This window comes from Lepeophtheirus salmonis, chromosome 3, assembly GCF_016086655.4.
Source record: "Lepeophtheirus salmonis chromosome 3, UVic_Lsal_1.4, whole genome shotgun sequence".
NCBI classification, from domain to species: domain Eukaryota; kingdom Metazoa; phylum Arthropoda; class Copepoda; order Siphonostomatoida; family Caligidae; genus Lepeophtheirus; species Lepeophtheirus salmonis.
The window spans coordinates 43429228-43453871 of record NC_052133.2 but is presented as its reverse complement, the minus strand read 5'-3'; the positions used below and the strand labels follow the sequence as shown (position 1 = coordinate 43453871).

The 24644-nt window shown below is 32.1% G+C and overlaps 1 protein-coding gene across 2 annotated transcripts in view; it reads right to left on the bottom strand.

The window, feature by feature from the left end:
* Nucleotides 1-24644, bottom strand: part of LOC121115160 (unc-112-related protein) — a 45674-nt gene that overhangs the window by 5747 nt on the left and 15283 nt on the right. The window contains exons 2-8 of one of the 2 annotated variants that reach the window (XM_040709344.2): nucleotides 12886-13119; nucleotides 8106-8377; nucleotides 5887-6300; nucleotides 4945-5114; nucleotides 4616-4850; nucleotides 4340-4552; nucleotides 611-655 (exon numbers count right to left, since the gene is read on the bottom strand). In XM_040709344.2, coding sequence (XP_040565278.1) covers nucleotides 611-655; nucleotides 4340-4552; nucleotides 4616-4850; nucleotides 4945-5114; nucleotides 5887-6300; nucleotides 8106-8377; nucleotides 12886-13119 — 1583 coding nt within the window. The remainder of the gene's footprint in view (nucleotides 1-610; nucleotides 656-4339; nucleotides 4553-4615; nucleotides 4851-4944; nucleotides 5115-5886; nucleotides 6301-8105; nucleotides 8378-12885; nucleotides 13120-24644) is intronic. The other variant, XM_040709345.2, reaches the window with a different exon arrangement.

Sequence of the window (24644 nt, the reverse complement as noted above, 5' to 3'; positions counted from 1 at the left end):
TTAGTGTATTAATGTACCGTGTATAGCGTACACTTTTTCCTCTCTATGTTTAACTTAAAATCTAATTTTTATTGACAAGTATATTTTTAAGTAAAGAAGTACATCAATTCTTAATTCTTAAATCCTTAAACATGCATCAAATATGGGGTAAATTATATATTTTTTACCAAATATGATCATTTTTGGAACTTGTTATCCGCCCTCAATAAAAAGACTTATTTAAGAACCAGTCTAACGTTCATAACGTAATATATGTAAACTACTATTTAAACATAATTTTAAAAATCCCACAAGCATAATTATACAAGCAAGGTAACTTATTATTAATCCATTTGTATTGAATTAGAAAAGGTTTCAAAAGTCCTGAAGTCATCAAAATTAGTCATTTAAAATAAATGAAAAAGTCAATTTGGCGTTTTTTTTTATTATTTATGTATGTAAAAGTCAATTATAATGAGAGGCAAATTGGGAAATTTATAGTTGATGTATGTAACTATAATTTCAAGGAGCAATCGATCAAGTAATTATGTATAAGTAGTTATTCAGATACTGTATTGAACCCTAAGCAAAAATACACAGCTTTAATATATACTGGGAGGGGATAGTTTACCGATTTATCTGGAAGACAAGCCGGACGACACCCACATGATTTGTCCTGAAAAAAGGATTGATTAATTAATTGATTGCATGTTGTTATAATTCGTTATTCTGTGAATAAGCATATATTGGGAGAATAAAGCCACTATTCTATGCCATTAAATTGGAAATTACATAAAATCATATTCTCATCATTGATTGTAAAAATATACAGGTGCTTCTCAAACCTTTTTATCTCAGGTTATAAAGGGGATAAGGGAGGGATATCTGTAAAGAAAAAACTTAGCTTAGGTATTAGAAAAGAAAAAAACAGATGATGCGGGTGTTCTTTTTCTTGTTTGTTAATTTTTTAATAAATGCTAACATTTCCCTCGTAAGGAAGAATTCTCTCCTATCTTTGGTGTTTATTGATTTAAAAATGCATAATAAAATAAATAAATAGGAATTTATTAAAGTTATAATATTTCACTTTTATTAATGCCATTTTTAATGTAGAAGGTTCTTCTTTTTATAACAATCATTCATTTTCTTCCCAAAATCATATAATAGGCAGCTGATATTAAATAGACTCTTAATTCAGAAATATCATATGTCTGGTTCCCGCCTTATGCACGAACCCTACAAAAATACCATCCCTACTTATCGATATGTTACTACTGAATTAAGACTGTTTTGAATATCCGCAATTTTTTATATGATTTTGGGAGGGAAAAATGAGTAACTGTTATAAAGAAAAGAACCTTTCTAAATTCCATTAGATTAGGGAAAATATTGTATTTCCTTTAAATTCTTACAGATGTATTATTTGATAATGCATTTTAAGACAATTTACACCAAAGATAGGCGAGAATGCTTACACGAACTTACAGCACGACGATCTAATAAATCATGAACAAAAAAAGAAGAATGAGCACACACAATAACAGTTTTTCCTTGTCTTATCGCTGAACTTAGTTTTTTCTTTACATAGATCCCTTCTTTACTTATAAATAATAGAAATCTAAATTTTTGCATGTGACTATAATTCGAGGTGCACTTTTGTGCCGTGGTACACAGTTTGAGAGAAAAACTGAGTTAGATGAATGAATAAATTGCTCAACTGATTTAATCCAGTAAAGTACTCTTCATGTACACATCATTGGTATCTTGATTAGAGAAAAGATGGTGACAGTTAGCAAATATAGAAAAGTGGGCGATGAAAATCCGAAATTTGATCAAAAATAGTCGTAGCGAATTATGTGACTCCTCTAACTAATATTTAAGCATATTTTGAACTTGCCAGGCAATATCACAATATAGGTTTCCAAATTAAAAAATGTTGTGAATCTAATATATACATTCAAACCTGCGTCAAGCGGTTAGGCAAGGGAAATTGAAAAAGCGACTGTTTATATAGTATAGGTGACCTCTTAAACAAGGTTTCCAATTTTTTAACCATTATAAATTTTAAAATTTGATATGGCTGCTTAGAACAGTTACAAAATTAAAACAAGTGGCCGTTAGACAAGGCTTGAATGTACATATATAACTAAGGCACAGCTAAGGTTTTAATTTTTTGATGCTATAAACAGCATCAAAATTATTCCAACGAAAAAATTATTAATTCTCTTTGAGATTCTTGTTTAATACTAAAACTAGTTTATGCAATTATATTGGAAATTGCATAAAGCTGTCTCACGATCTTGCAATTTAAAGATGTTTCTTGTCAACTTTATAAAAGTTTTCAAAGAAGAGCTAATTTTTATTTATTGTATATACTAAAATTGTTTGGTGGAATCAAGAAATAGCTGAGCAATACGTAAAATAAATTGAGATTTATTCAAGGGAGACTGCTGAGTAGATTAAAGCCTCCTCAAGCACAACCTGCACAGTATTTGAGCACATGGAAGTCAGGCACGATCTATAAAATTGTCCTGAAACTGGCCTTATACTAAACACAGAAAGCCTAGTATTACTTACTAACTCACAAGATCACATTGGCACAAATTATTACAAACTATGGGGAAACCCTCATCGAAGGAATTATTTAAATTTGTGTGTACAAGTTGTAACATGTACATATAAGCAAATTGTACAAGTTGCGACCAAAAAATGAAATGAATATTTATGAATGAAGGATGGTGTAATTTTTGACTATTCAAATAAAAATTACTAAAATATAAATATTCTGTGGCACAGTATAAAGTTTAAATACCCAAAGTTATACTACACATAAATACATAATAACCATGTATTTTTAATACATTAAAATGATATAATAATAATACAAATTAATAGTTGGTTTTTAGAATGAACAATGTCGTAATTAAATAGGGATTTTTAAGACGATGAAATCGAACTTGTACAATTTACTTATACAAGTTTCAACTTGCACATAACCCTTATATAAGGGGTGCAGTTAGGATTTTTAAACTAAAGAGAGCCATTCAAGTGGGTCACTGCATTGATTATGTAAGTTTTAGAGGGTGTACTTTAGGCTTACATAACCCCTTAAGGACATGGGCAAACTAAAAGCAACCATAAATATCTGCAAGATGGCGCAGATGTACTCAGTTGATGTAATAAACAATAATAAATCCAAGATGTTGTTACTATCCGCGGGTATCTAACCAAAAGCATTGATCATGCCCCTCCTTCCCAATCCATGATATAAATAGTTGACGAGTACCATTTCCGTGAGTTTTATATTTATATACATAGATATTACGCTAATGTATGAAGCATAGATGTATAAATCATTCCACAAGGGGAAAAGTTGAAAAGAAAATCGTTTTCCTGACAAACGCATGGCATCCACACATCCATAACCCTATCATTACACTCATAAATCAATTTAATAAGGTAGGAAATTTGAAAAGCCCCATATAGAAGTCATATATAACATACATATACTTCCTTCTATTTTTATGTAGAATATTACAGTGTGTGGAAGTAAAACTTAGAACTTTTTATAACTTTATTGTTGGGGAAAATATGGCATATAGTAACGGTTGAAGAGATACACGACTTTTATAAAACGTATAGAGGTATGCTTTAGGCATAACTTTTATTCAGTATGTCTCCCTTTTGCTTAAATCTCAGCTTCCAGACGAGGTCTGAGGTTTAATCAGCTGTTAGTGATAAAGTGGTGGAGGAATTGTTCCACTCCTTGGTGATGACGGACTTCAAAGAGTGGGCATATTGGTCGTGGACTCTAATCCTTCTCACACAGCATAATTCAATATATCAAGATCGGCACTATTAATGGACCAGAAGTAAGAAGACCACATATTGGTCATATTCCAGATACAAAACTCTTGGACTTTTATTTACTCCACCGCTTCCTAACTGTCTGTTCACACCTTTACCTTAATCCGGAGATGTCCTGAGCTGTAAACTGTGGCCAAAAACACGTCTACAATGTCTTCCGCTGTTTTTGTGGCCACTTGTGCACGTTGCAAATCCGACACACGTTTTCTTTTTTGCTCTTGTTCATACAATTTATAATTTAGTTGAATTTTATTTGCATTAACAAAAAATGGAATATCAGAGCTTTTAAATGTTTTTTTTTTTAAACAACCTCAAAATATAAGTATTAAGAGAGATACAGAGCCTTCAGTTAAATTCTAAGTTTTAAGTCAACATCTAGTATATTTATAAACGACCAAAAAACTGCCTTTTACTCTAATTCAACATAGTATTGGCTCCATATTCATTTGTAGGTAAAAAATAATCATAAAAAAATTATAAAAGTAATCCTTACTTTGGACCGTAATTTCCTTAAAAAGCGTGGTGCAACATATTCCTCGAGATTGATGTCGAGAGTAGCAGGATTTATGACAGGTGCTTCAGCAGGGCGTTGCATGGACAAAAATGCCATGATGGACTTGACTTCTGATTCATAGCTGATATCTGCCATGGTTTTACCTCTCGCTGCGAGTCGCAAGGCTGCCATCCATTTAGCATATTGCTCCTCCTTTAGGGGATAAAAAAAATAATAGTAAGTCTTATCCAGATCAAGAAAGAAGAAAATAATTACCCATTCACATCTTAGAAGAATTTCCGACATCCCATCTGCTGAGGGAACTTCTAATTTGATTTGGTATTTGTTTTGGCTAATATTGATTTCCGGAGTGACTTCACACCCTTTTAACCCAACATCCATCAGAGGTTCAGCACTTGCCACATCTTCCACATTTCTATAGGTCAATAAGTTCAAATCTTGTAGAACAAAGTAATGGCGTTTAAAGGATTTGAGTGTAAAGCGTTTGGGTCTGAAAATTGGAGCATTTATAATTATATAGATACAATTTTATAAAACAAACTTTCAAAATATGCAAATCTATGCAAAAAAATATATGAACTTACTTTAGATATCTTAAATAGTCAGCAAGCTGTGGAACAGTGGTAAGATCTCCATTTCTTCTGACTGAGCCTTCCAAAGTAACTTGTAGATCATTTAAAGCTGCATCAACATCGTCATCCTCTTCAAATACTTCGTGGGGTTGAGGAACATTGGATTGAAGGCCAACTTGGAGCTGGAGATAGAGAATATGTATTATGTAGACATAAAATTAGGCTTCACACAAATAGGGCCCTTTTTATTTTTAATTCACCTCATTTTCAGTTTGTATCACTCCTCAAAAGACACCTGTCAAAATTTCTCGACAATCTGTTCTTTAGTTGGTGGGTTATTGTGCTAAGAGTGACAATACTTTTGTTATTTCCAAAACAATGGATCAAAAATAATTTCGTGTACTAATTTTACTCTGCTTCTTAATAGAAGAAAAAAAAAACCGTTCAAGCTAAGCAATGGCTTGAAAAATATTAGAGGTACTCCACTCCAAAAAGTGAATAAATTAAGATTGAAAAAAAATATTAATAAAAACTTACAAAAAGCCAATTTTGAACGAAAAACCCCGTATTTTCTTTGTTAAGATCGGGCCTTTTCAACCCATGTGTTAAATATTAGTAATGGGCTTCGGTATCTAAATCTTAGACCAGAGCGTTATAAGTTTTGTAAGAACAATCTAATTCAGTCCAAGTTCTATTTAGAAAAAATCAGTCGTGATCGGTACAACAAACAAAATGGCATTTTTCATCTTAGTCCCACGATTTATTATTTTGATCCAGGAGTTTAACGTGCAAAGTAGTAGCCCCCCCCCTCCTTGTCAGAGTAATGTTTCAAATAGTATTCTCAGGAGAAAATATTGTATCACGGGTTAGGGTAATGGGGCCAAAAATCAATATCTTGTTTACTACACTACCCATTTCTAAGTCCTTCCACATACATATTTATGAATCCCTTACCTGCAATGCAGCAAAAAGAAGCATTTCTTCTTCTGTACAGTCAATGGCCTCATTAAGGATTTGCCATTTGGCTTGCTCAAAAATTTGATTAATTCTAACAGAGTCGTATTTAGGATTGATGTCATAAAAGTTATAATATTTGAAACGGAGTGTCAATACGTCCATTTCCTGAACTCTCTGCTCCATGATGGAGAGTGTTGAATCCAGCCAACCCACATTCATTCGGGCTCTTTCGACGAGACTTCTTGGATGAAGTTGGGAATTCCGTATTTCGGGTGAGGGAGTTGGAGAATGAGTTAGGGAGATTTCACTATCATTAAACATAGTAGAGGATATATTTGTGGACTTGAGAAAGTGGGATGCGGGTGAGAGTCCATTTGAGTATGGAGAGTAGTTTCCATTTCGAAGGGTACCCTGAAATGAATTGATATTAATTGACTCCAAAATGTCTGTTGTTGCATGTATTGAAGGAAGATTTTGCATATTTTATGTGGTAAGGCATTATTCCTTCATGTAAGTACATTCATATATAATGTTCCCCACTTGTATTACATAAATTATAGCCTATTTTTTATGAAATTAGATCCTGGCTTTTAACACTACATACTTAGTAAAAAGGTGTATGTACTATGTACATACATAACATTAATTTGTTAATCACTACTTTGTCTCTAAGTGAGCGTTAAAAGCACATTTTCTTCTGTGTAAATATCTCACTAATTATACTTGTGTGTAGCATGCTAGTTGAATGTTTATACCCTCTATAAGCAATCATTAACAATCTAATATCAAAATCAAACATGGTCCTAATTGATATAATTAATTAGATACTATGTTTTATCTTAATGTTATATGACGGCTATCTATATTCTTAATTGATTATATTTATAACCAAATCCCTTGCATTGTACATATTAGTGTTGTTTGGTAAACCAGAATTATAGTGGATAATGACGATTTTAACCCTTCAAATATCAGACAATTTACTCCACGTATGTCCTCTATATTTACTCTTTTGCATCTTTTTATACCGTCATCGCAAAATATGGGTTTTATTACATGGTGTCCTTCTTAGGAATGTATCCGGTTCGGGCCTAGGAGTGCCTCCCTAAACAGTCTTTTTTCTTCACGCTTGCTCCCCCTTTAAGTATTTTTGATAATACTTTCAAAGTCATTTTTTAGCATTCATCAGCTCCAAGGACCCATGAGTTCGTCCTTGAGTACTACATAGCGTTAGCTATATTTTGTAATTTTAAAAAAATCCGAGTGATATTTTTCACTCCTACTTAGAATTAAGGAACATCAAAACGAAAAAAGAATGCTCCATAACACCTACTTTAAACCTCAGGTATGTCGTCTCTAAGAAAAAAGTTTTGATAATATTTCAACAGCTGAAATAATGTAGTTAGTAACTTCATCATTTCATATTTTATGAATTAACCAATTTATATTCAAAAAATGCGCTATTAAAGAATATTCTTTTGTTTTCCTGAGTATTTGTAGCCAATTACTTATTGGAAAAGTAACAAAACTAATCTAGCTTATTTGGACGAATGTTTGAAATAGTTTACCTTTATTCATTGTAAATATGATAACTCATACTACTTTATAAGGTTCTAATGGGCCCATTGTACCCATATTCCAATCCCATAATATGCTTTGTTTTTGTGCTGGTATTAGAGTTGGATCGCTCTAAAAACTAAAAAGTCCGGTCCTATTTAAAATGATCAAACATAGGACCAATCCTTATCAGTCTTTTATGGTAACTAGAACAGATAAATTATCGTAGTTACTAACTATTAAAGGACTTCCTTGAGAGATTGATAAACTTTTAGGGGGCTCAAGCCCTTTTAGAAAAGGGCTAACGGTGCTCTTGGGTCAAGATATATATTTCCATTAAATTCCAACGACAATTCAACTAGGGAGAATTAATTGATTTGTTAAAATGTATTATTGGATATTCCAAAAAGATGCATTATAAGTAAAGAAAAGGTTGAATTGGAATAAAGCACATAATTAATTATATCAGAATCATTATAACAATAACGAAGAAACAAAGGCAAGCAATTAGTTCTGCCTAACTATTCCTAGCTACACCTCATACGTAAATACATTTTGATACATATTTTCTTAGTAATAAATAACAAATTCGTCATAAACATGTTCAACAATAATAAAGGCTGTCAAAACAATTCATTAAAGAAATATAATTTTCATACCGGATGACTGTGATAAGCTCCATTAGTTTTAGCAGGGGTTCGAAGTGTTCCATTTAAACTACCCCCATTACTGTGAGAAATGCGACTCTTCCCACTGGGAGTAGAGGATGAAGACGGAATGAATGTATTTGTGTCGACTCTTTCGTTGTAGCGCCCATCCTTCGTGGGTGGGTGTTGGGCTTTCTTCCGGGGCGTGGTTTCTTGGTAGTTTTGTTTTAAATGTTCGGGCTCTAAGGGTTTACAAAGGGATAACTCTTCACCATAGCGAATTCCTGCATGGAAAAATAAAAGTTATTAAGTATTTTTAAATGTAGGGTTGGGAGAAATGTTGAGATAAGGATGAGCTTAAGGAAAAAACAGATTGTACTTTGATCAGTTATATCCTTTTGGTTTAATATTTATTGTCAATAACAAGCAGCTTATAAAAGGAAACAAAGGAACCAATTAGTCATTGACAGTGTGCTCACACACCTTAACAAAAGTTGTAACCATAGATATAGGTTGAGTTTGTAAGTTCTAAACATTTTCTCGCGTGTGAGTAGTGATTTTATTTTTCATTTTCACATGGAAAGATAATAATCTCTGCAAAATTTCATTGTTCTAAGATATCAGACTTAGGTCTGTCATCTAAATCAAAGTTTGAAATAAGGAAAACATTCCTAGTCAATAATTTTTTAAACAAGGCATTATTCATTATTTTGTATTCAACAATTTTGATTATCATGTTTCTATGCTTTAAAAAGTATAAATAACATTTTTTCTATAGTCCTCCAATGGAGCAAAAAGAAAGAATAACGAAAGGAAATTTTGAATTTTGATGATCCGCGTATAGCGGGCATTTTTTTTTTTTTTTTTTTTTTTTCGTTTTCTGTAACGGAAAGATCAAAATATATAGGTTCAAGTTTTCTAAAGTTATTTTCTTTTTTTGCTCCCTAACATCGTTTCTGAAAAACTTTAGCAATATGTTTTGTAGGTTCGAAAAAAGTTTATCAATAACGTATTCTGCAAAAATAACTAATATTGTTTTTTTAATCCTTATATACAAAATAAATATTTTCGATCTTTTTCAAACTTTCACCGAAAAAAGCGTAACTTAAAGGTGACATCGTACAATTATTTATTCTTATCACATGACAACTTTACCTCAGTAATTTTAAACGACATTCGAAAAAAAATTGAAAAAATAACCGCCCTATTTTTCTAGGTTTTATAATTAAATATACCTGCAGAACATATGATTCACAACTCTAGTATACAGATTGACAACAGAGTAATTCCTGTTTATGTCCTTGCAAGATACAAAGTTGTATTTGTGTCTATTTATTTATCTTCCCCGTCAAAACTGATTTCAGCGAATCTAGTAAAACGTCATGACAGAGCTATGTCAGATCCCCTCCTTAATGTTATTGAAATGGTCTAGGTTACCATATCAATTTTCGGCTCTCTTTTTTTAATATACATACACTGACAGTGATTAGAATTAGTGATGGAACGACTCAAAAAAAAATCTTATACAAATTCCTGATTCCGATTCTTTAATATCTTAAAAAATAGTTAAAATATATAATTTTGCTTTCAGGGGCGTCCACAAGGGGGTAAGGGGGCTTTGGTTTTTGGAATTTGAAAAATTAAATTTTGGGGAAAAAAGTGTCAAAAACTCATGGCTATTCTCAAAAAAGTTTCAAGAAAAATTTCAAAAATCCACAGCTAATCAAAAATTAATTTTTTTGGAGTAAAATTTCAAAAATCTACCATCTGTTCACACAAAAATAAATTTTTTTACAAAAAAATTCGAGAATCCTCAGGTGATGTCACAAATTACGAAATAATTTGAAAAATTAAATTTTTAATATAAAATTTTTTGAAAAAAAATTAATGGATAAACATAAAAGAGTTTGAAAAATTAAATATAATTTCAAATATGAAATTTTCTAGTAAAAAACTAAGAAAAAATAAGGGGGGCTATTTTTCATAACTCAGGAAAAAGTAATAAATAGTTGAATACCAGTAATTAATAATAATTATAAATTAGAATCGCAAAATAAACATTATTTTCCAGATATTGATTCCTGAAAAAATACCCCATTCTCCGATTCCAGATTAATCGTCCCATCACTAATTAGAATTTACAACTTCATTTGTAGGCGGGGGTGCAAGAGCCAATAAGAGCAGTAACGCCAACTCATTTGAGGTAACCCCCCTACTCTCATATATTATACATTCCTCCTCCACTTTTGTAGGGAGTAATCAGTACAAAATAAATAATAATCATAACATGAATGAGAATATATTGAGCATATTATAGGTACCAACATATATACATATGTAGTATACCATCTATGCACATGGGGTTTGGACATCACTGTAGAAGGAAGCCCACGCGGATGATTATTTTTAATATGATGAGACATCTGTTCAAAAGTTTATTTATTCACGCCAGTGAATACAATGATGTTCATAAAAATATATATAAATGATGTATTTTGAAGCCAAATATATGCTTTGATTGTATGAGAACAAAGATCTATTTCAATTTACAGATAATTGATGCGAGGGAAATAGGATTTGAATGGTTAGTATTCAGTGGCTTGAAGATTAAATGAAGACATCTTCAATATAGAGCGCTTGCACTGACGTCATTAATAGCACCATAATTGAAGGTAATCCATCATGGGGACTGATATTTTTACTATATACCGAGTGGTACATTAAAATTGTAACGTTTTGAATTTTAAACTAAATATAAATCTTGATGAAGCTTCATCAAGTGTCTTATGGAATAAAAGAAAGATTTAATACAACTTGATGCCAATGATTGACAGTTATATTTGAACAACATCGAACCAATATGTACAAAAAATCCTTATTAAGGGGTTTATTAGGGACGATATTGCAAAAGTAATAGTTGATTTATTGTCTACACTATGGAAGTAAGATTGTAAAATGATGTAATAACATGTTTAGAGTTGGGAAAAAAATAATTTCGTATTTCCCCCTTTTTTTAAAACTAAGTATATCTTGTTCATTATTGGTCAAACCAGAATTTACGATAAAGGGTTTTAAAATTTTAAATGTATGCTACAAACGATTTTCGGACTGTTTTTCGCTTGGTCGGTTCATCCGTGAATTATCGTGCGTCGAGTAGTGTAGGTATCAAAGGAAGAAATTATCCATATTTTACTACCTGAAAGGGAAAACAGGTCGAAAGTGACCAAGAAAATTTGCAATGTATGATACTCTTTTGGTTCGTGTTCACAACAGTGGTTCGAACCTATTTTTTCCCCGCTCAATTCTACCCTCTACTGTGAACAACTCGACCGTTAAAGCGATTGCACAGAAACGTTCAACATTGGTGAATAGGAGATAACAAGACATCATCAAGACAACGCCAGGCTGATCACATATTTGATGACGCACCAAGTGACTCCCAACTGTTCCTGTCTATGGTCTACTTGCTTGGGGGTACAAATTTGGCCTCAATGGAGGCCTAATAAATTGGTTGTGCGAGTTTTTTGCCAATAGGGATAAGGGCTTCTACGATAAAGGCATTATGAAGTAGGATTATCATTGGCAACAAGTTATCGAATAGACCGGGATATATTTTGCTTAAATTGGATGATTGTTACACTTCTTATAGAGCATTCAAATAGAGCGAAAAATACGAAACACTTGGGGGGGACTTTAAACCCCTAAAAGGGGTAATCGACGTCATTGTGATAACAACAGCGGCAAGAGCAAAGGACAGCAGTTCAAAGTCTAAAAAAAGAATGAACAAACTATTTTAACGTTATGTTTAACTTTATAAACAAGTCATATACTTTAAATTACTCATATATATATTTTTTTAATTTTTTAACCTCTAATCAATAATATGAATTAATGTAGTTCCGTTTTCTTTTTTCAGTCTATAGAAATCATAAAATAAGTTTAAGATACAAAAACCTAAGTAAAATTGACCAAATTTCCGGAGAAAAGTAACCTAACTTTGAGATCCCACCCTAAGAGTAAAAGCAAAAACGATTTTTGGCACAGTGATACCCCTATTTATGTAAAACCTGTTCCTAAAGTTTTATATTCATAAAAGTTGGGCAATTTCTATTTATTGTTGTTCAAGTGCTTGCTAGTGTATTTCAGCTTTTTTTTTAAATCAAAATTGGGGTCATAAGATATTTAAATATTCTACTTTTGATTTCATTTTTGGAATCCTCACACTTCAATATAGCTAAGTACCAAATTTCAAAAGGTTAGCTCTTTTGAAATCAAAAAACACAGAGGAAAAAGAAGCGTCGGGTAAAAAGAAATTAAAGTGACGTTGAAAATTTTGGTCTGTGACGAGTATCTATATTTCTAAAACTGAAATTTACTTAAATGTACTAAAATTTGGCACACTTAATTTACTTAAGAATTTGAGCTTGTTTCACAAAAATCATCTAAATCTAAAAAGGTCGGGTGACATGCCCTCGTTTATTTGACATGGAATCAAAACATATTATTTGGGTATGATAATATGATACAACTAGACGATAGAGGATATGTTTCTGATAAACAGAGAGGTAAAAACCCTTTTGTTTGTTGACCCCTTTTGACACCCAATTGTCAAATATTTTCTTAAATATTATTGAGAAAATAGTTTTATTCTTATAAAATTTGGTTGTGTAGACCTCTAAAATGGCTAACGTTACATGAAAGGCTCTATAGGTACTCATAGTCATATATGAACCTTCTCTTGATGAACCTTTTAATAAAAAAATAAAATGAAAATAATAATGAAGTTTCTTACCGAGTTCTCTACATAGATTTTTGGAGGCATTAAATGTAGTAACAGAGAAATCCAAAGAGCAATCTAGGAACCTTAAGTCTGGTAGTTGAATTCTGACCATTTTGTGCATAGGAGTAAAATGTATAATTGCATCAGCGGTTATATTATACTGATCCAGGGTATATCGAGTATTGTCCAACCATTTATTTCGCGCTGGCCACCACATGGCATGGTCAGACCAGTCCATTGCAATGTCTGAAATAAATTAGATAGTTTAGTATATAAGTACTTGATTTTTTTTTTGTTCAATATTTTAATATTTAGATCTATTTGCACAAATATTCGGATGAAACCCGTGATATCAGACTGTGCACCTAAGTTTAACAATTTCTACATTATGGACCAATTTATTTTTCACTCTATAGACTGATTTTTTTTTTTTGTCTTTATACTTATACGTGGGGCCGTATTTCTATTATTTCAGATCTACTCTCTTTGATGCAAATATTGTTGCAAACACCCTTTAAATCTTCAAAAGTACTCCTGAAAGCCCATTAATCGAGCTACATTTAAAATGGTACTATACTAAATTTATATAAGTACCGTTCCTTGCAACGCCATAAAAAGTTATTTTCTAGACTGTATAGATTTAGAGTATTCGAATCCGAATAAAATAAATAAAACATCTTTTCGAAACGTCAATTTCTTACCAAAACGGTCAAAAAACTTGTTTTATTCTTTGTAATGTACAATAATAATAATTTCAAGATTATAATAAACCCAAGAACACGCATTAACTCTATGTATGTAAAAGGTTAATCCAGTCCGAATTAAAATTATAACGTTCTCAGACTGGTCTAGGATATCCAGACCAAAGACAAACATCAATACATACTGTGGAGCCAAAAATGAAGAAGCATTTATTAAAAATTTCTTTACGTGACGTAATGACAGCTGAAACAAAAATAAACAAGATTTGTTGGTATCCCATGACTTTAAGTGTAAAAATGTCAGAACAACAACAACAAAATGGCAACACTTAGGCAATCCCTTCCGCAACGGTGTCAGTGCCGAGCTGAATGCAGAGACCATTAACATTTTCATTCAGAATTTCTTTAAAAATAAGAAGTCCATTAGAGAGCCCCATACAACTAAAACTTCTGAAGCAACCATATGGCTGAATTCTGGCCTACATCCATGAAATAAAGCAGACGTAATCAAAGTGACAACAGAATAGGCAACGCGTGTCCAATCTCCATAGTGTCATTGCCGAGCCGGCTGCAGATACCATTAGTATCTCCTTCCGGACTGCCTACAACATCGGGAAGTTCATAACAAACCCATAAGAACCAAAACTTCTGAAGCAAGCATATGACTGACTTCCGGCCTACTTCCATGTAGGCCTCCTCCACCCCCTGAGCTTTGCAATTTAAGGAGTCTTGGAGAAGACAGTCTGCCGCACCTCTAATACAAATTTGGATTATCTCCGAGCTACTGTCAAAATACAGTGTGGTGCACCATGTACACGGCTTTCATCGTCAAGAGCTGTCAACCAGTTTGCCGGTTCTACAAGATGTTATTGCTTGTGAAGAAGGACACATTAGTTATTAGCTACAACCAGTATTTAATTATATCATGCATTGACGATATGAGTAGTTTTTTTTACTTCATAAGTATCAGCTTTTTCGTAATTTAGTCATCCCACTGCAAGTTTTGAGTCCCCAGTCTCTAGATATGTACATTATTACGTATTTGAGAATAACTACATAGTTAGAGAAAGTTATCAGACTCTTCCTTTGTATGTCAATGTTTCATTATTATTTAATGTCTATCTGATTCTTAACCTCTTTATGACAACCTCAATAAAAACACCATTTGGTTCATTTAAGTACATAATATATGGTACTCTACGTATTTTATTTATATATATGTATCATCTATATTGATACATATATTTAATAGGTAAAGTATACGTCATATAGATTGCTTTTATGTAATGGTAATATTATTATTATTTATGAGATTCCCATCTTTTCTTTTTAAGACGGAAAGAAAGAAGGTTGAGATCAAGGACCTTGGAAGTTGGAAAAAATACATACCTACGTTTTCAAAATATAGATCAATGCTTTAAAAAGAGATAAAAAATAAAGAATATTTTAAAAATATCGTGAAAAGATATGCAGTTGATAAAAATACTACTACGCATAAGTTAAAAGATAAAAATCACCTCTCTTTCAATAACAATGCAAAGTGAAGAGTATAATCGTACGTACATAGTTATTAATATGTTTGTGTATGTATAGGAAGCTATCGATAGGTGTAGTATTTATACGGCAGGATCTGCTTCGTAAAACTTGTAAAGCAAAGTCCGTTACTAATATTATGTAGTTTTAAATTAATTTGTTTTTTAAACAACTATTTATTTATTTATTATTGTTGGGTGAATCCCACAAGGTTGTGCCTTTATCGATCTAACTGTTCTAGCGGATCAACAGGTTCCGGTTCTAGAATTGCTGGAACTGGAATCGACAAAGTCAGCCCGAGACCACAATATATTGCTATTCGGGCTGAATACGTCGCTAGGGTTATACACTTGTATCTGAGTTTCAAATAGCTAAGGGCGTTTTATGGATCTGTAAAAGTCGTCTTAGGTACCAGAAGGTGTAAATAAATGAGGGAAGGGGTGGGGTAGATTATGGATCCAGGTCCGCTACAATGCTTGATATTTCTTAATCCAGAGTTTCCCAAACTTTACCATTTTTAGCTGAGGCCCCCTTTATATTAAACATTTGAACGATGTATGTGTAAACTGAAAGTAATCCTCAATTCTACAACTTTCTGCATAGATTCTTCATAAAATCTTCTTTGCTATTATATATAATCATCGATCTATTATAGAAAAAAGATAAATATATTATATTGGAAATGCCATAATACGCATCGCATTATTAACTTTATATTAGGACTGAGCCAATCCAAAAAAAAAATTTGCATTCGACTCAACTTGTAATTGTTAATTTTTCAACCATATTGAAATTGTACGTCAATTTTCAAGAAACCTGAAGTCAACTCATTATTGTTAAAATTGGCTCGATTTTTAATCACAGAACCTGAATAAATAATTATATTGACTCATTTTATGCTTAATTCCTAAAAATTTCTTTTCTAAATCATAACAATATTGTACTTCCAAATCCTTAATACCTCATAAAATATTAAATTCTGATCTCATTTCTTATGTTAAAATTATGAATATATATTTGCTAATATTTTTCCATATATTTGGATAAAATATGTCAGTTATTTAATACAATAAACGATTATTCGTGTTGGCAATATTGAGGGACTACAAAGAGAAAATTTTTGGCGTCATAAAACAAGTGAGACCAATTTTTTTTTGATCATCGTGTCGAAACTATAGAACTGATTTATATTTGTAGTTTGAATCAAGTATAATAATATACAGAAAGACTCCGAGGAAACTGGTTTGCCATATACAATTTAAATACATCATTGAAAACAAATATCATTTCTATTTGGAGTTGCCACTCATTAGGGATATTAACATGGCATATTAAATCTGTCCCACCCCTGTTATCAATGTTTGAAAAGTGTCTCGAATTTTAGAACACCCTGGATTATTATATTAAGGTACCTCAACTCACCAAATAAAATAGTTTGGTAAAACTTTAAATACCTTTCAAAAACGCAAAGAGTGAGACATTATATTTAATTACTGTCTAATTAAAGGGATTTGTTAATTTTACAAAACTGGACGAAAATTGTTTTATCGCGCCACTGGTTGATATCTATGGTGACGTCATTTAGCCAAATATGTTCCCTAAAACGGTTTTTGCGTCTGATTTGGAGGACCTCTTTTTTATTTTTTTTTTAATGTCCCTTTAGTTGTTCAATTGGAGTTACAGGGATTAGTTGTAAGAAAACGTTATAGTATTACATTTACTCTATCTAACCTAGGAATCTTCTTTGAAGTCCATATACTTTACAATATGTATATGCCCATCATAATTGGACAATCTGTAGCTTTTACAAGCAAATTGTAACTTTTCACGCTTAAAAATGCGCGCATTTTGACTTCATAATCGTCGTCCCTTCTCTCTACGGAGAAAAAAGTAGTCGCATAGCCGACTACATTTTGCAAATATTGATCACGTGGTCTTTGTTTTGCCATTCGATGCTTATAGCTCTGATACACATTGAATATTTACTATTTTTTCAAATTGGTTGTGAGCAAAAAAAAATGGTTTAATAAAAGTTAGTGATGATAAGTAGAAGGTTGTGGAGGAAGAACTTGACTTTATCCTTCAAATAATACTATCTCTTTATAGTAAAAGTATGCACTACCGATATAGTTGCAAATCTTTGAGTGATTTTTTATGGATCATCCAAGTAAGGAAAACCTTTTATTTTCATCTTGTCAAGGTTGAATAAGGTATAGGTAGGTTAGAGTGATAATTATTTTTCTAATGAAATTGTAAGAGGTTCCCCATTTCAGGGCGTCCACAAGATTATGTTTGTTGGGGAGGGCTTTTGTTTTTGAATATTTCAAAATTCCAATGACCTTTTTTTTCTATTACAAAACAAAAATCGTTCAGTATAAACATTCCTGCTATTTCAAGCACGAATATGGTATCTTAATACCTTTTGGCTTCCCTCAATGTCTTTCCAAAACTACTCAAGACTAGTGCTGTGTCATTAATTATTCATTTGATCCAGTGGAGTGTGTGGTTTGATCCTTAAGACCATCCGTCCTTCGGACTGTCAGTACTAGAATTGATTAAAAAGAAGAAATGAAGTTGAGTGACGTCATGAAGGACATAACTTTATCCAGAAAAAACAAAAGTACATCTTGTTTCAATTGAATTTATACCATTCGAAATATATTTTCTTTCTTGAGATATTTTCATAATTGATGATTGAATTTTTGATCATTTGTGAGTTGTTGATTTGTTTTGTTGAATTTGTTATTGTACTGCAAAGGTAATTTGTTTGGACTAATATCTCAAATCAATCTATTATGACATACTAAAATTAGCCAAAATCTGTCCTTGATTAGTTTTGGAAAGACTTATAGAGTGAACACAAAACAATTTTCTTTTCCTTTGGCACCTTCATACTATTTTATTAAGAAAATAATGATCACTCTAAGGTAAATTTAGACACTAAATACAAAAACCAACGTTATGTATTATCTGAAATGGTCTTATTTGAATAATTGTTCACCCATTATAAATGCATAATTACACTAGGAATTAGCATACTGTATGAATAATGAATATTTTATTATTTTATGTTAATGCCTTTTAATGTGTGGCAATTGAATAGGAGAAGAAATTTTATTTATCCTCATTTCATTGATAATTATTTATGCATTTCATTATTACCTCATTATTTTATAGGCTTGAGCAAATGGAAAAATACATCAATATCCGCATTAAATGACTAAGTATACTTTTTATAGGAGCCATTACCTTTGGTTATATATTCAAATTACTAATAAGTAAACAACGTTCACTGATGAATAAATCCCTCACAATTTGAAAAATGTTTGGAAGGAGAGAAGCTTAGCTCTCATGTCGTTTCATTAGATTAGCTACGATCAGCCGGGAGAGGAAGGAAATGAACAAAAATCCCACTCCGTAACAAAGACTTACACTTATAACTTCCGAGCACGCCCTCATTGTTACTCTCTGTCTTTCATGAGAGCACGCTTTAGTTATTACATTATAGTTAGTTGTTCTCTCATCAAGAATTAAATAATAATGACACAACAGTTTTGGAAAATAAAAAAGCCTGTTGAGATTGCAAACTAGAAAAAGCCGGCCCTGCCTTTTAGGACATACATTATGTACCTCATGTCACATAGAATGTTTACTTATTTATAGTAGCAGCGTTAACATTTTCCAGGATCAGAGGCCTTGAGAGGACATGAAAACCAGGTACACTTCTAGACAAAAATTTTTAAAGAATCAGTTTTTTTATTTCCTTTATGCAATTTTAATTACATTTAAGGAACTATTTAAAAATTATCGAACTGCTTAACTCTCCAAATCTCATATCTTCACTGGCTCAAAGAGATTCCGCTGAATATAAGTTGAACCGATTTACATTTTTTCATTCGTTCTCAGTTTAAAGTTTCTCAAATTATTTTCACAAGAAGTTGACTCTTCTTTTGGACTTTTTCCTCACACAAAAGCTGCATTCTTTTTTTTTTGGAGAAAAAAATATTCTCGTATCTTTTATTTTTATTTTAAAGATGATTTACTGAAAAGAAAAGTATTCACTATTTTCTTTCTAAATTCCTATTGGTCAGATGGAGTTGCATTGATTAGATGTAAGTGAAGATTATAGAAATACAATTAATCCATCCGATCTAACTCTTTTTTTCTATATGTGCAAAATGACCTTCAATGCCCTTTTAACATGGGTAGAAATATTCACATAATGCTTATAAATTTACCCACTATAAACTGTCTAAATAGTAAAGGGTTTTCAAGTTACGTCACAATGAATAGAAATCCCAATGAACTGGAAGTGTATTAGCTTTTAAATGTAGTTAATATCATCAAGCTTGGTGGCATTGTCTTTTCATTCGTGACATAAGTAACAACGCTCTTTATAAATTTTATTTAAAAAAGTTCCCTCAACAAAAAAAAAATGTCAGTCTAGAATCGCACATGGCACCTCTATTACATCGATGTATCTTCAATTAATAATATAGGTAATAATAATTCAGTCAGAAGTATGCATTAAAGCTCTAAAGAATTTATGGATTTAGACGAGATAAGCGGGTTAAGTAAGTAAAATAAGAAGCAACAAATATTTTAGAGTAATATGAGTAGCTTCAAAAATAATATGTCTTGTCAGTTGGTCCTTATTTCTCCAAAGACTGTAATGACTCTACAACTATGTAGTAATATCTACCACTCAAGCATAGAATCTAGACAAAAGACTTTTGGAGGGAAAGTTATTTCTCATTCATAGCTCAGAAAGGATTCACTCCTCAAATATGTGCACAAAAGGGATTGTGATTTTACCGAGTGGTCCAATAAAAAATGAACAATTTGAATTTTAAACTTCAACAAAATACTACTTAGCAATATAATTTCAAAAAAATTAATACTATAAATATATTTGGGTCTGAGCTCCCTTTGTCATTTATGGAACTACCCTAAGTGCCAATGATGGTTTCCGGGTGGAAGTGGAAGGCTTCCCACCTCCTGAGGATGTAGTCCTCTATCATGGAGTCCAAGTGCTGGTTGACAGTGGATTTGAAGACCTTGATGTTTGGATGACGGACACTCCAGACCATTCCCTTGAAATACAACCAAAAATTATAGAGCTAAAGTTGTCAAAAAGAGTTGAAAAGAACACAAAAGACTCATTCAAAGGAGTCTTGCGACGGAGGAGATGGGTTTCTTACGCTGTTCCAGTCAAAAATGGTCTCTCCACCCTCACAAGGCTCTTTCTAGAAACATTATTTATAGCTCTTTGGATAGTCTGATGTGAAACTCCGAGATATCTTGCATGGGTCCTCATGGACTTGAGGGAATTGTCCTGGACTGTTTTTTTTAACTCCTCCGGATCCAGTTTTGTCTTTTTGATAGAGTCCTTTATCCTTGCCAACGTTTCAGACTTTCTGATAGCTTAGATGGTGATTCTGGAGACCCCCAACTGTTTCCAGTGCAGGAATGGAAATTTACCGATCTGTTCAAGTGTCATTGCCTCAACTAGAAGCTAGAGGGCTCAGATATGTTTTGATTTTGACAAATTTTTAATCCTTTAATATATCTAAATATTAAGTAATTTCAATCACTTAACCTTTGTAAATTATTGAATTAGTAAGTGTTCAGATTTCAATGGACCACCGGGTATTCTTGGTAGAATTGTAAATTGTAAGGATTTTCGGTATGTAAAAAGAAATAAAAAATTAAAGGGGTCATCCTGACAATTTGAGAAGAGCAGCTGAGCCGTCTTGACGTTTCATTAAATCAGCTGCGAGAAGCTATGACATAAAGGAAGTAAAAACATACTCCTACTCCGTACCAAGCAAATATATGGTTAGGAATAACTATGTAATTTTACACTAAATCCAACAATCACACATTTATCCCTTAAACGCATTCTCAGACACTAGACAAATGATCCAACTTCCGAAAAAGTTTTTTTCTGATTCCACAATTCCAATAAGCTTTTAATGTGTCCATTATTATCTGTTTCTTCTCCAGTCCCCTCAAAAACATCAAATTCCTTATCAAGACTAAATACTATCACTTCTTGTGTTTTTTTTAAATATAAAACAGAGTCGTAAAGCTTTTAGTTTTAAAAATATACTTTTAAAATTTCTCACAATATGAAAAACCATGTATTTCATTAAGAAAGGGTCTTAAAAAGTCATCTAATATGTCTCATAAAAAAAGATCATCCAAAAAATATTACATAACATTTTATCAAAAATTGTCAAATTTTAAAAGTTTTAAATAAAGGTGGAATGTACGTACTTGAAGATCCTGATAATTTCTCAGGTAGTAATACGCAATGACGTTTGTTTCTTCAGCTATGACTCGACGAAATGTATTAGCCAACAAACGTTTTTTTTTTTAGATGACAATGACAAGACGAAGTTGAAAACAAATTTTTTGAATGTTACGTCTGATTAAAATAAATATTTTATTTTCTTGAAGAAATATAAACGAGACAAAATGTGACAGTGGTAGACAATGTAAAAAGTTTGGGAACCACTGATTAGATAAAACTTACAAAATAAGTACATCATCATAAACGACTACTTCCTTATCGATGAAACACACCTCAAAACTTCATGTCATATTAATTTACCTATTCTCTATATTGTAGGCATAAACGATGAGGACTAATAACAATACATTGGTGAATTTATGGGCATCACATTTTGCAACCCCATTATTATATATACAGGGTGTTGAAATAAACCCGGGTGAAAAAATAGTTCAACTTCATCTAGTCAAATATATGGAGTTTTATTTTTGGGTTAAAGAATCATTATTTGAAAGATCTATTGAAGCTCTTGTATGTAAAGTATGAATTGGCCTAATAGCTCTTTGAGTTTTCAAGAAATGGGCAATTTTCGTGGACAGGTAAATTTTACACGGTTTTTTTTTTTAATTGCACTGTATATGTATATTTCGGCAGAATATCAAAAGTTACAGCCATATAATATGCATCAAATTGTAGCCAAAAATAAATAATTTATGTCAACTTTCTTTGAGATATTGGATAAAACTATTTTTGAGCCCATCTTCCTCTCCAACGTTTTGGACTTGTTGACAGCGTAGACGGTAGTCTTGGAGACGCCAAACTGCTTGAAATAGACGAATCCCATTCCAGCGTCATTTTCTCGACTAGTTCGACAACTAGAGAGCTCAGATTTGTTTTGTTTTGTAACTAATTGGTTATGCTTTGATATATCGAAAGGTTGAATCACTCAATCTTCATTAATTATGGATTGAGTAAGTGTTTAGATTTCAATGGACCACCCGGTATTTCATCCTAAAGTCGGCCCTGCAATTAATTGAACCAAAAACAAAAATTGTTACAACTGATACCAGTCTTCCCTAATTATATCAGTACTATGTTGAAATATTATGGTTTTTTTATTTTAAATTTGCAGATCCTTCTTATACCTTACATATTATGTAGGCATGTAAATTGAATGAGTTGTACTTTTTCTTTGATCAAAAATAAAAAGAAATATGATTTTCCTTTTTTGAGGTATGAAGATATTATAATAAGTTGTAGTAGTAGTATAATTTTCGGATCTGGAATGACCAGCACTTCTTGGAACGTTGTTGTACTTACACAATGTATAATGAATTCCTCTACAGAGTGCAGGAGTTAATTTTAACGCGCTGGATCATTTGATTGAAGCATTATCCAGAGCAATAAAATATGAAAAAAATACAATCAGCTGATAAATTAGCTTTTTCTCCGAGTCCCTCAAATTTAAATTCTTTGAAATCAGACGACAAATTATCGCAAAAATCGTCAAAAATGAGGAATCCATTGCAGGAGGATCTGAGAACATAGAAGGGACCTTCAGAAGAAAGTATTAAGCTGGATATTCCTGGATCTTATAATTTCTGATTACAAGAAGATCAGGGCTTTGCATTAAGACTTGTTTGACCATCCGAGACAGGTTTCATTGTCTGTCGGACAAGTTAATCTAGTCTACATACTGTCCGAACGGACAGTGCTCTCAATTAATGCACACAAACTTTGTTTTGATAAAGGACATAGTTATATTATCGTATAATCATTGGATTTTGCTTTATTTTAACAAATTTATATTGACAGCAATTATTTCCTGCTTTATTTTCAAGCATGCGTAAGGCACAAATTTTCAAACTGTAATAAAAAGATTTTTTTAAGTCAATGTAAAGCCTTGAAGATGAACCCATATTTTTTCAACCACAAAGAAATAGTTGATGCCGAAGCATACTATCGTCAAACCTGATCTTGTAGCCATCTGTTTCAAAAATGTTATGAGACTAAGCGACCATTTTCAGTTTTCAAATTTAAAATTGTTACAAAAAATGAAAACCTGGTTTAAAAAATAAGCAATATGGGATTGCTATTTCAGTTTTTCTTGCCTGTGTATTTAATATAGGTTGGACTGTAGACAGGGCTTGATAGGGATTGCCTCACCGAGGTTGAAGGCTAAGTATATTTGCCTGGGCCTCGTAGCGTCTGATGAGAATAAAAGGAACACACACTTCTTGAAGGACGAAGAAAAATTTGATGCAAAAGCTTACTAAAGTCAACCCTTGTATCGCAGACACCTGTTTCATCCATGTTACAACACTTAGCCTCCTTATCCATTCTTCAACTTAAGAATGGTCACAAAATAAGAAACCTAGTTTAAAAAATCCCCTCCACTGAGCAGTTGGTTTTTCAGTTTCCCTCGCATGACAATTTAATAAAGGTTTGACTGTATAAGGGTTTGAGGGGGACTGTTTTGAAGGTCAATTACCTCGAGAGAAGGTATTAATGGGGATCCATCTCCCAAGGCCCAAAGGCTTTTTTTAGATAGCTTTGTCTCTTTCTAAGGCATGTCCTTATGGCATCATCCTCATCTGATCTCAATCCTCCTCGAGGTTCTTAAATTGATTAATTTTAGGACAATATTCGTCCCGCACCCTGTGCATACATACATAATAATAATATCAGTACATCCTTCATAACTAGGTATGTAAAAAGAAGGGAAAACAAGTTTGAGTCCCAAGAATTTATACGTTACGTACTACAGTACCAAATACATTCATGTAACTTTTAATATATGTGATGTGTAAACATAAAAACACTCTTAAACACAAATAAAGAAAAGGAGAAATTAATAAACATTTTTTACACAGATAGAGTGTGCACTCTGTACATGGAGGCGACAAAGTTAATATAAATCAAGGACCTTCGTTTCATTTCATATCACTCAGTCATTATTTCTTAGACTGATAAAGTATTCAATTCAGTGTATAATATATCCAAACAATATTTGATAGTTTTTTGAATATTTCCTTTCCCTTATGACAGTTGGGATTGCGAGTGTATAAAAAAGATAAACGTCACACATATATATGAAAGACTGTATACTTTATATGACCTCATTGTACCGATGTTCACAATTTAGAAACAAATATGACGTCATCAAGAACTTATCAATAAAATCTGTCGATACCGAATTTTAAATGAGACCGAACCACTTTTAAAGGGCTGTATTCGTTTGG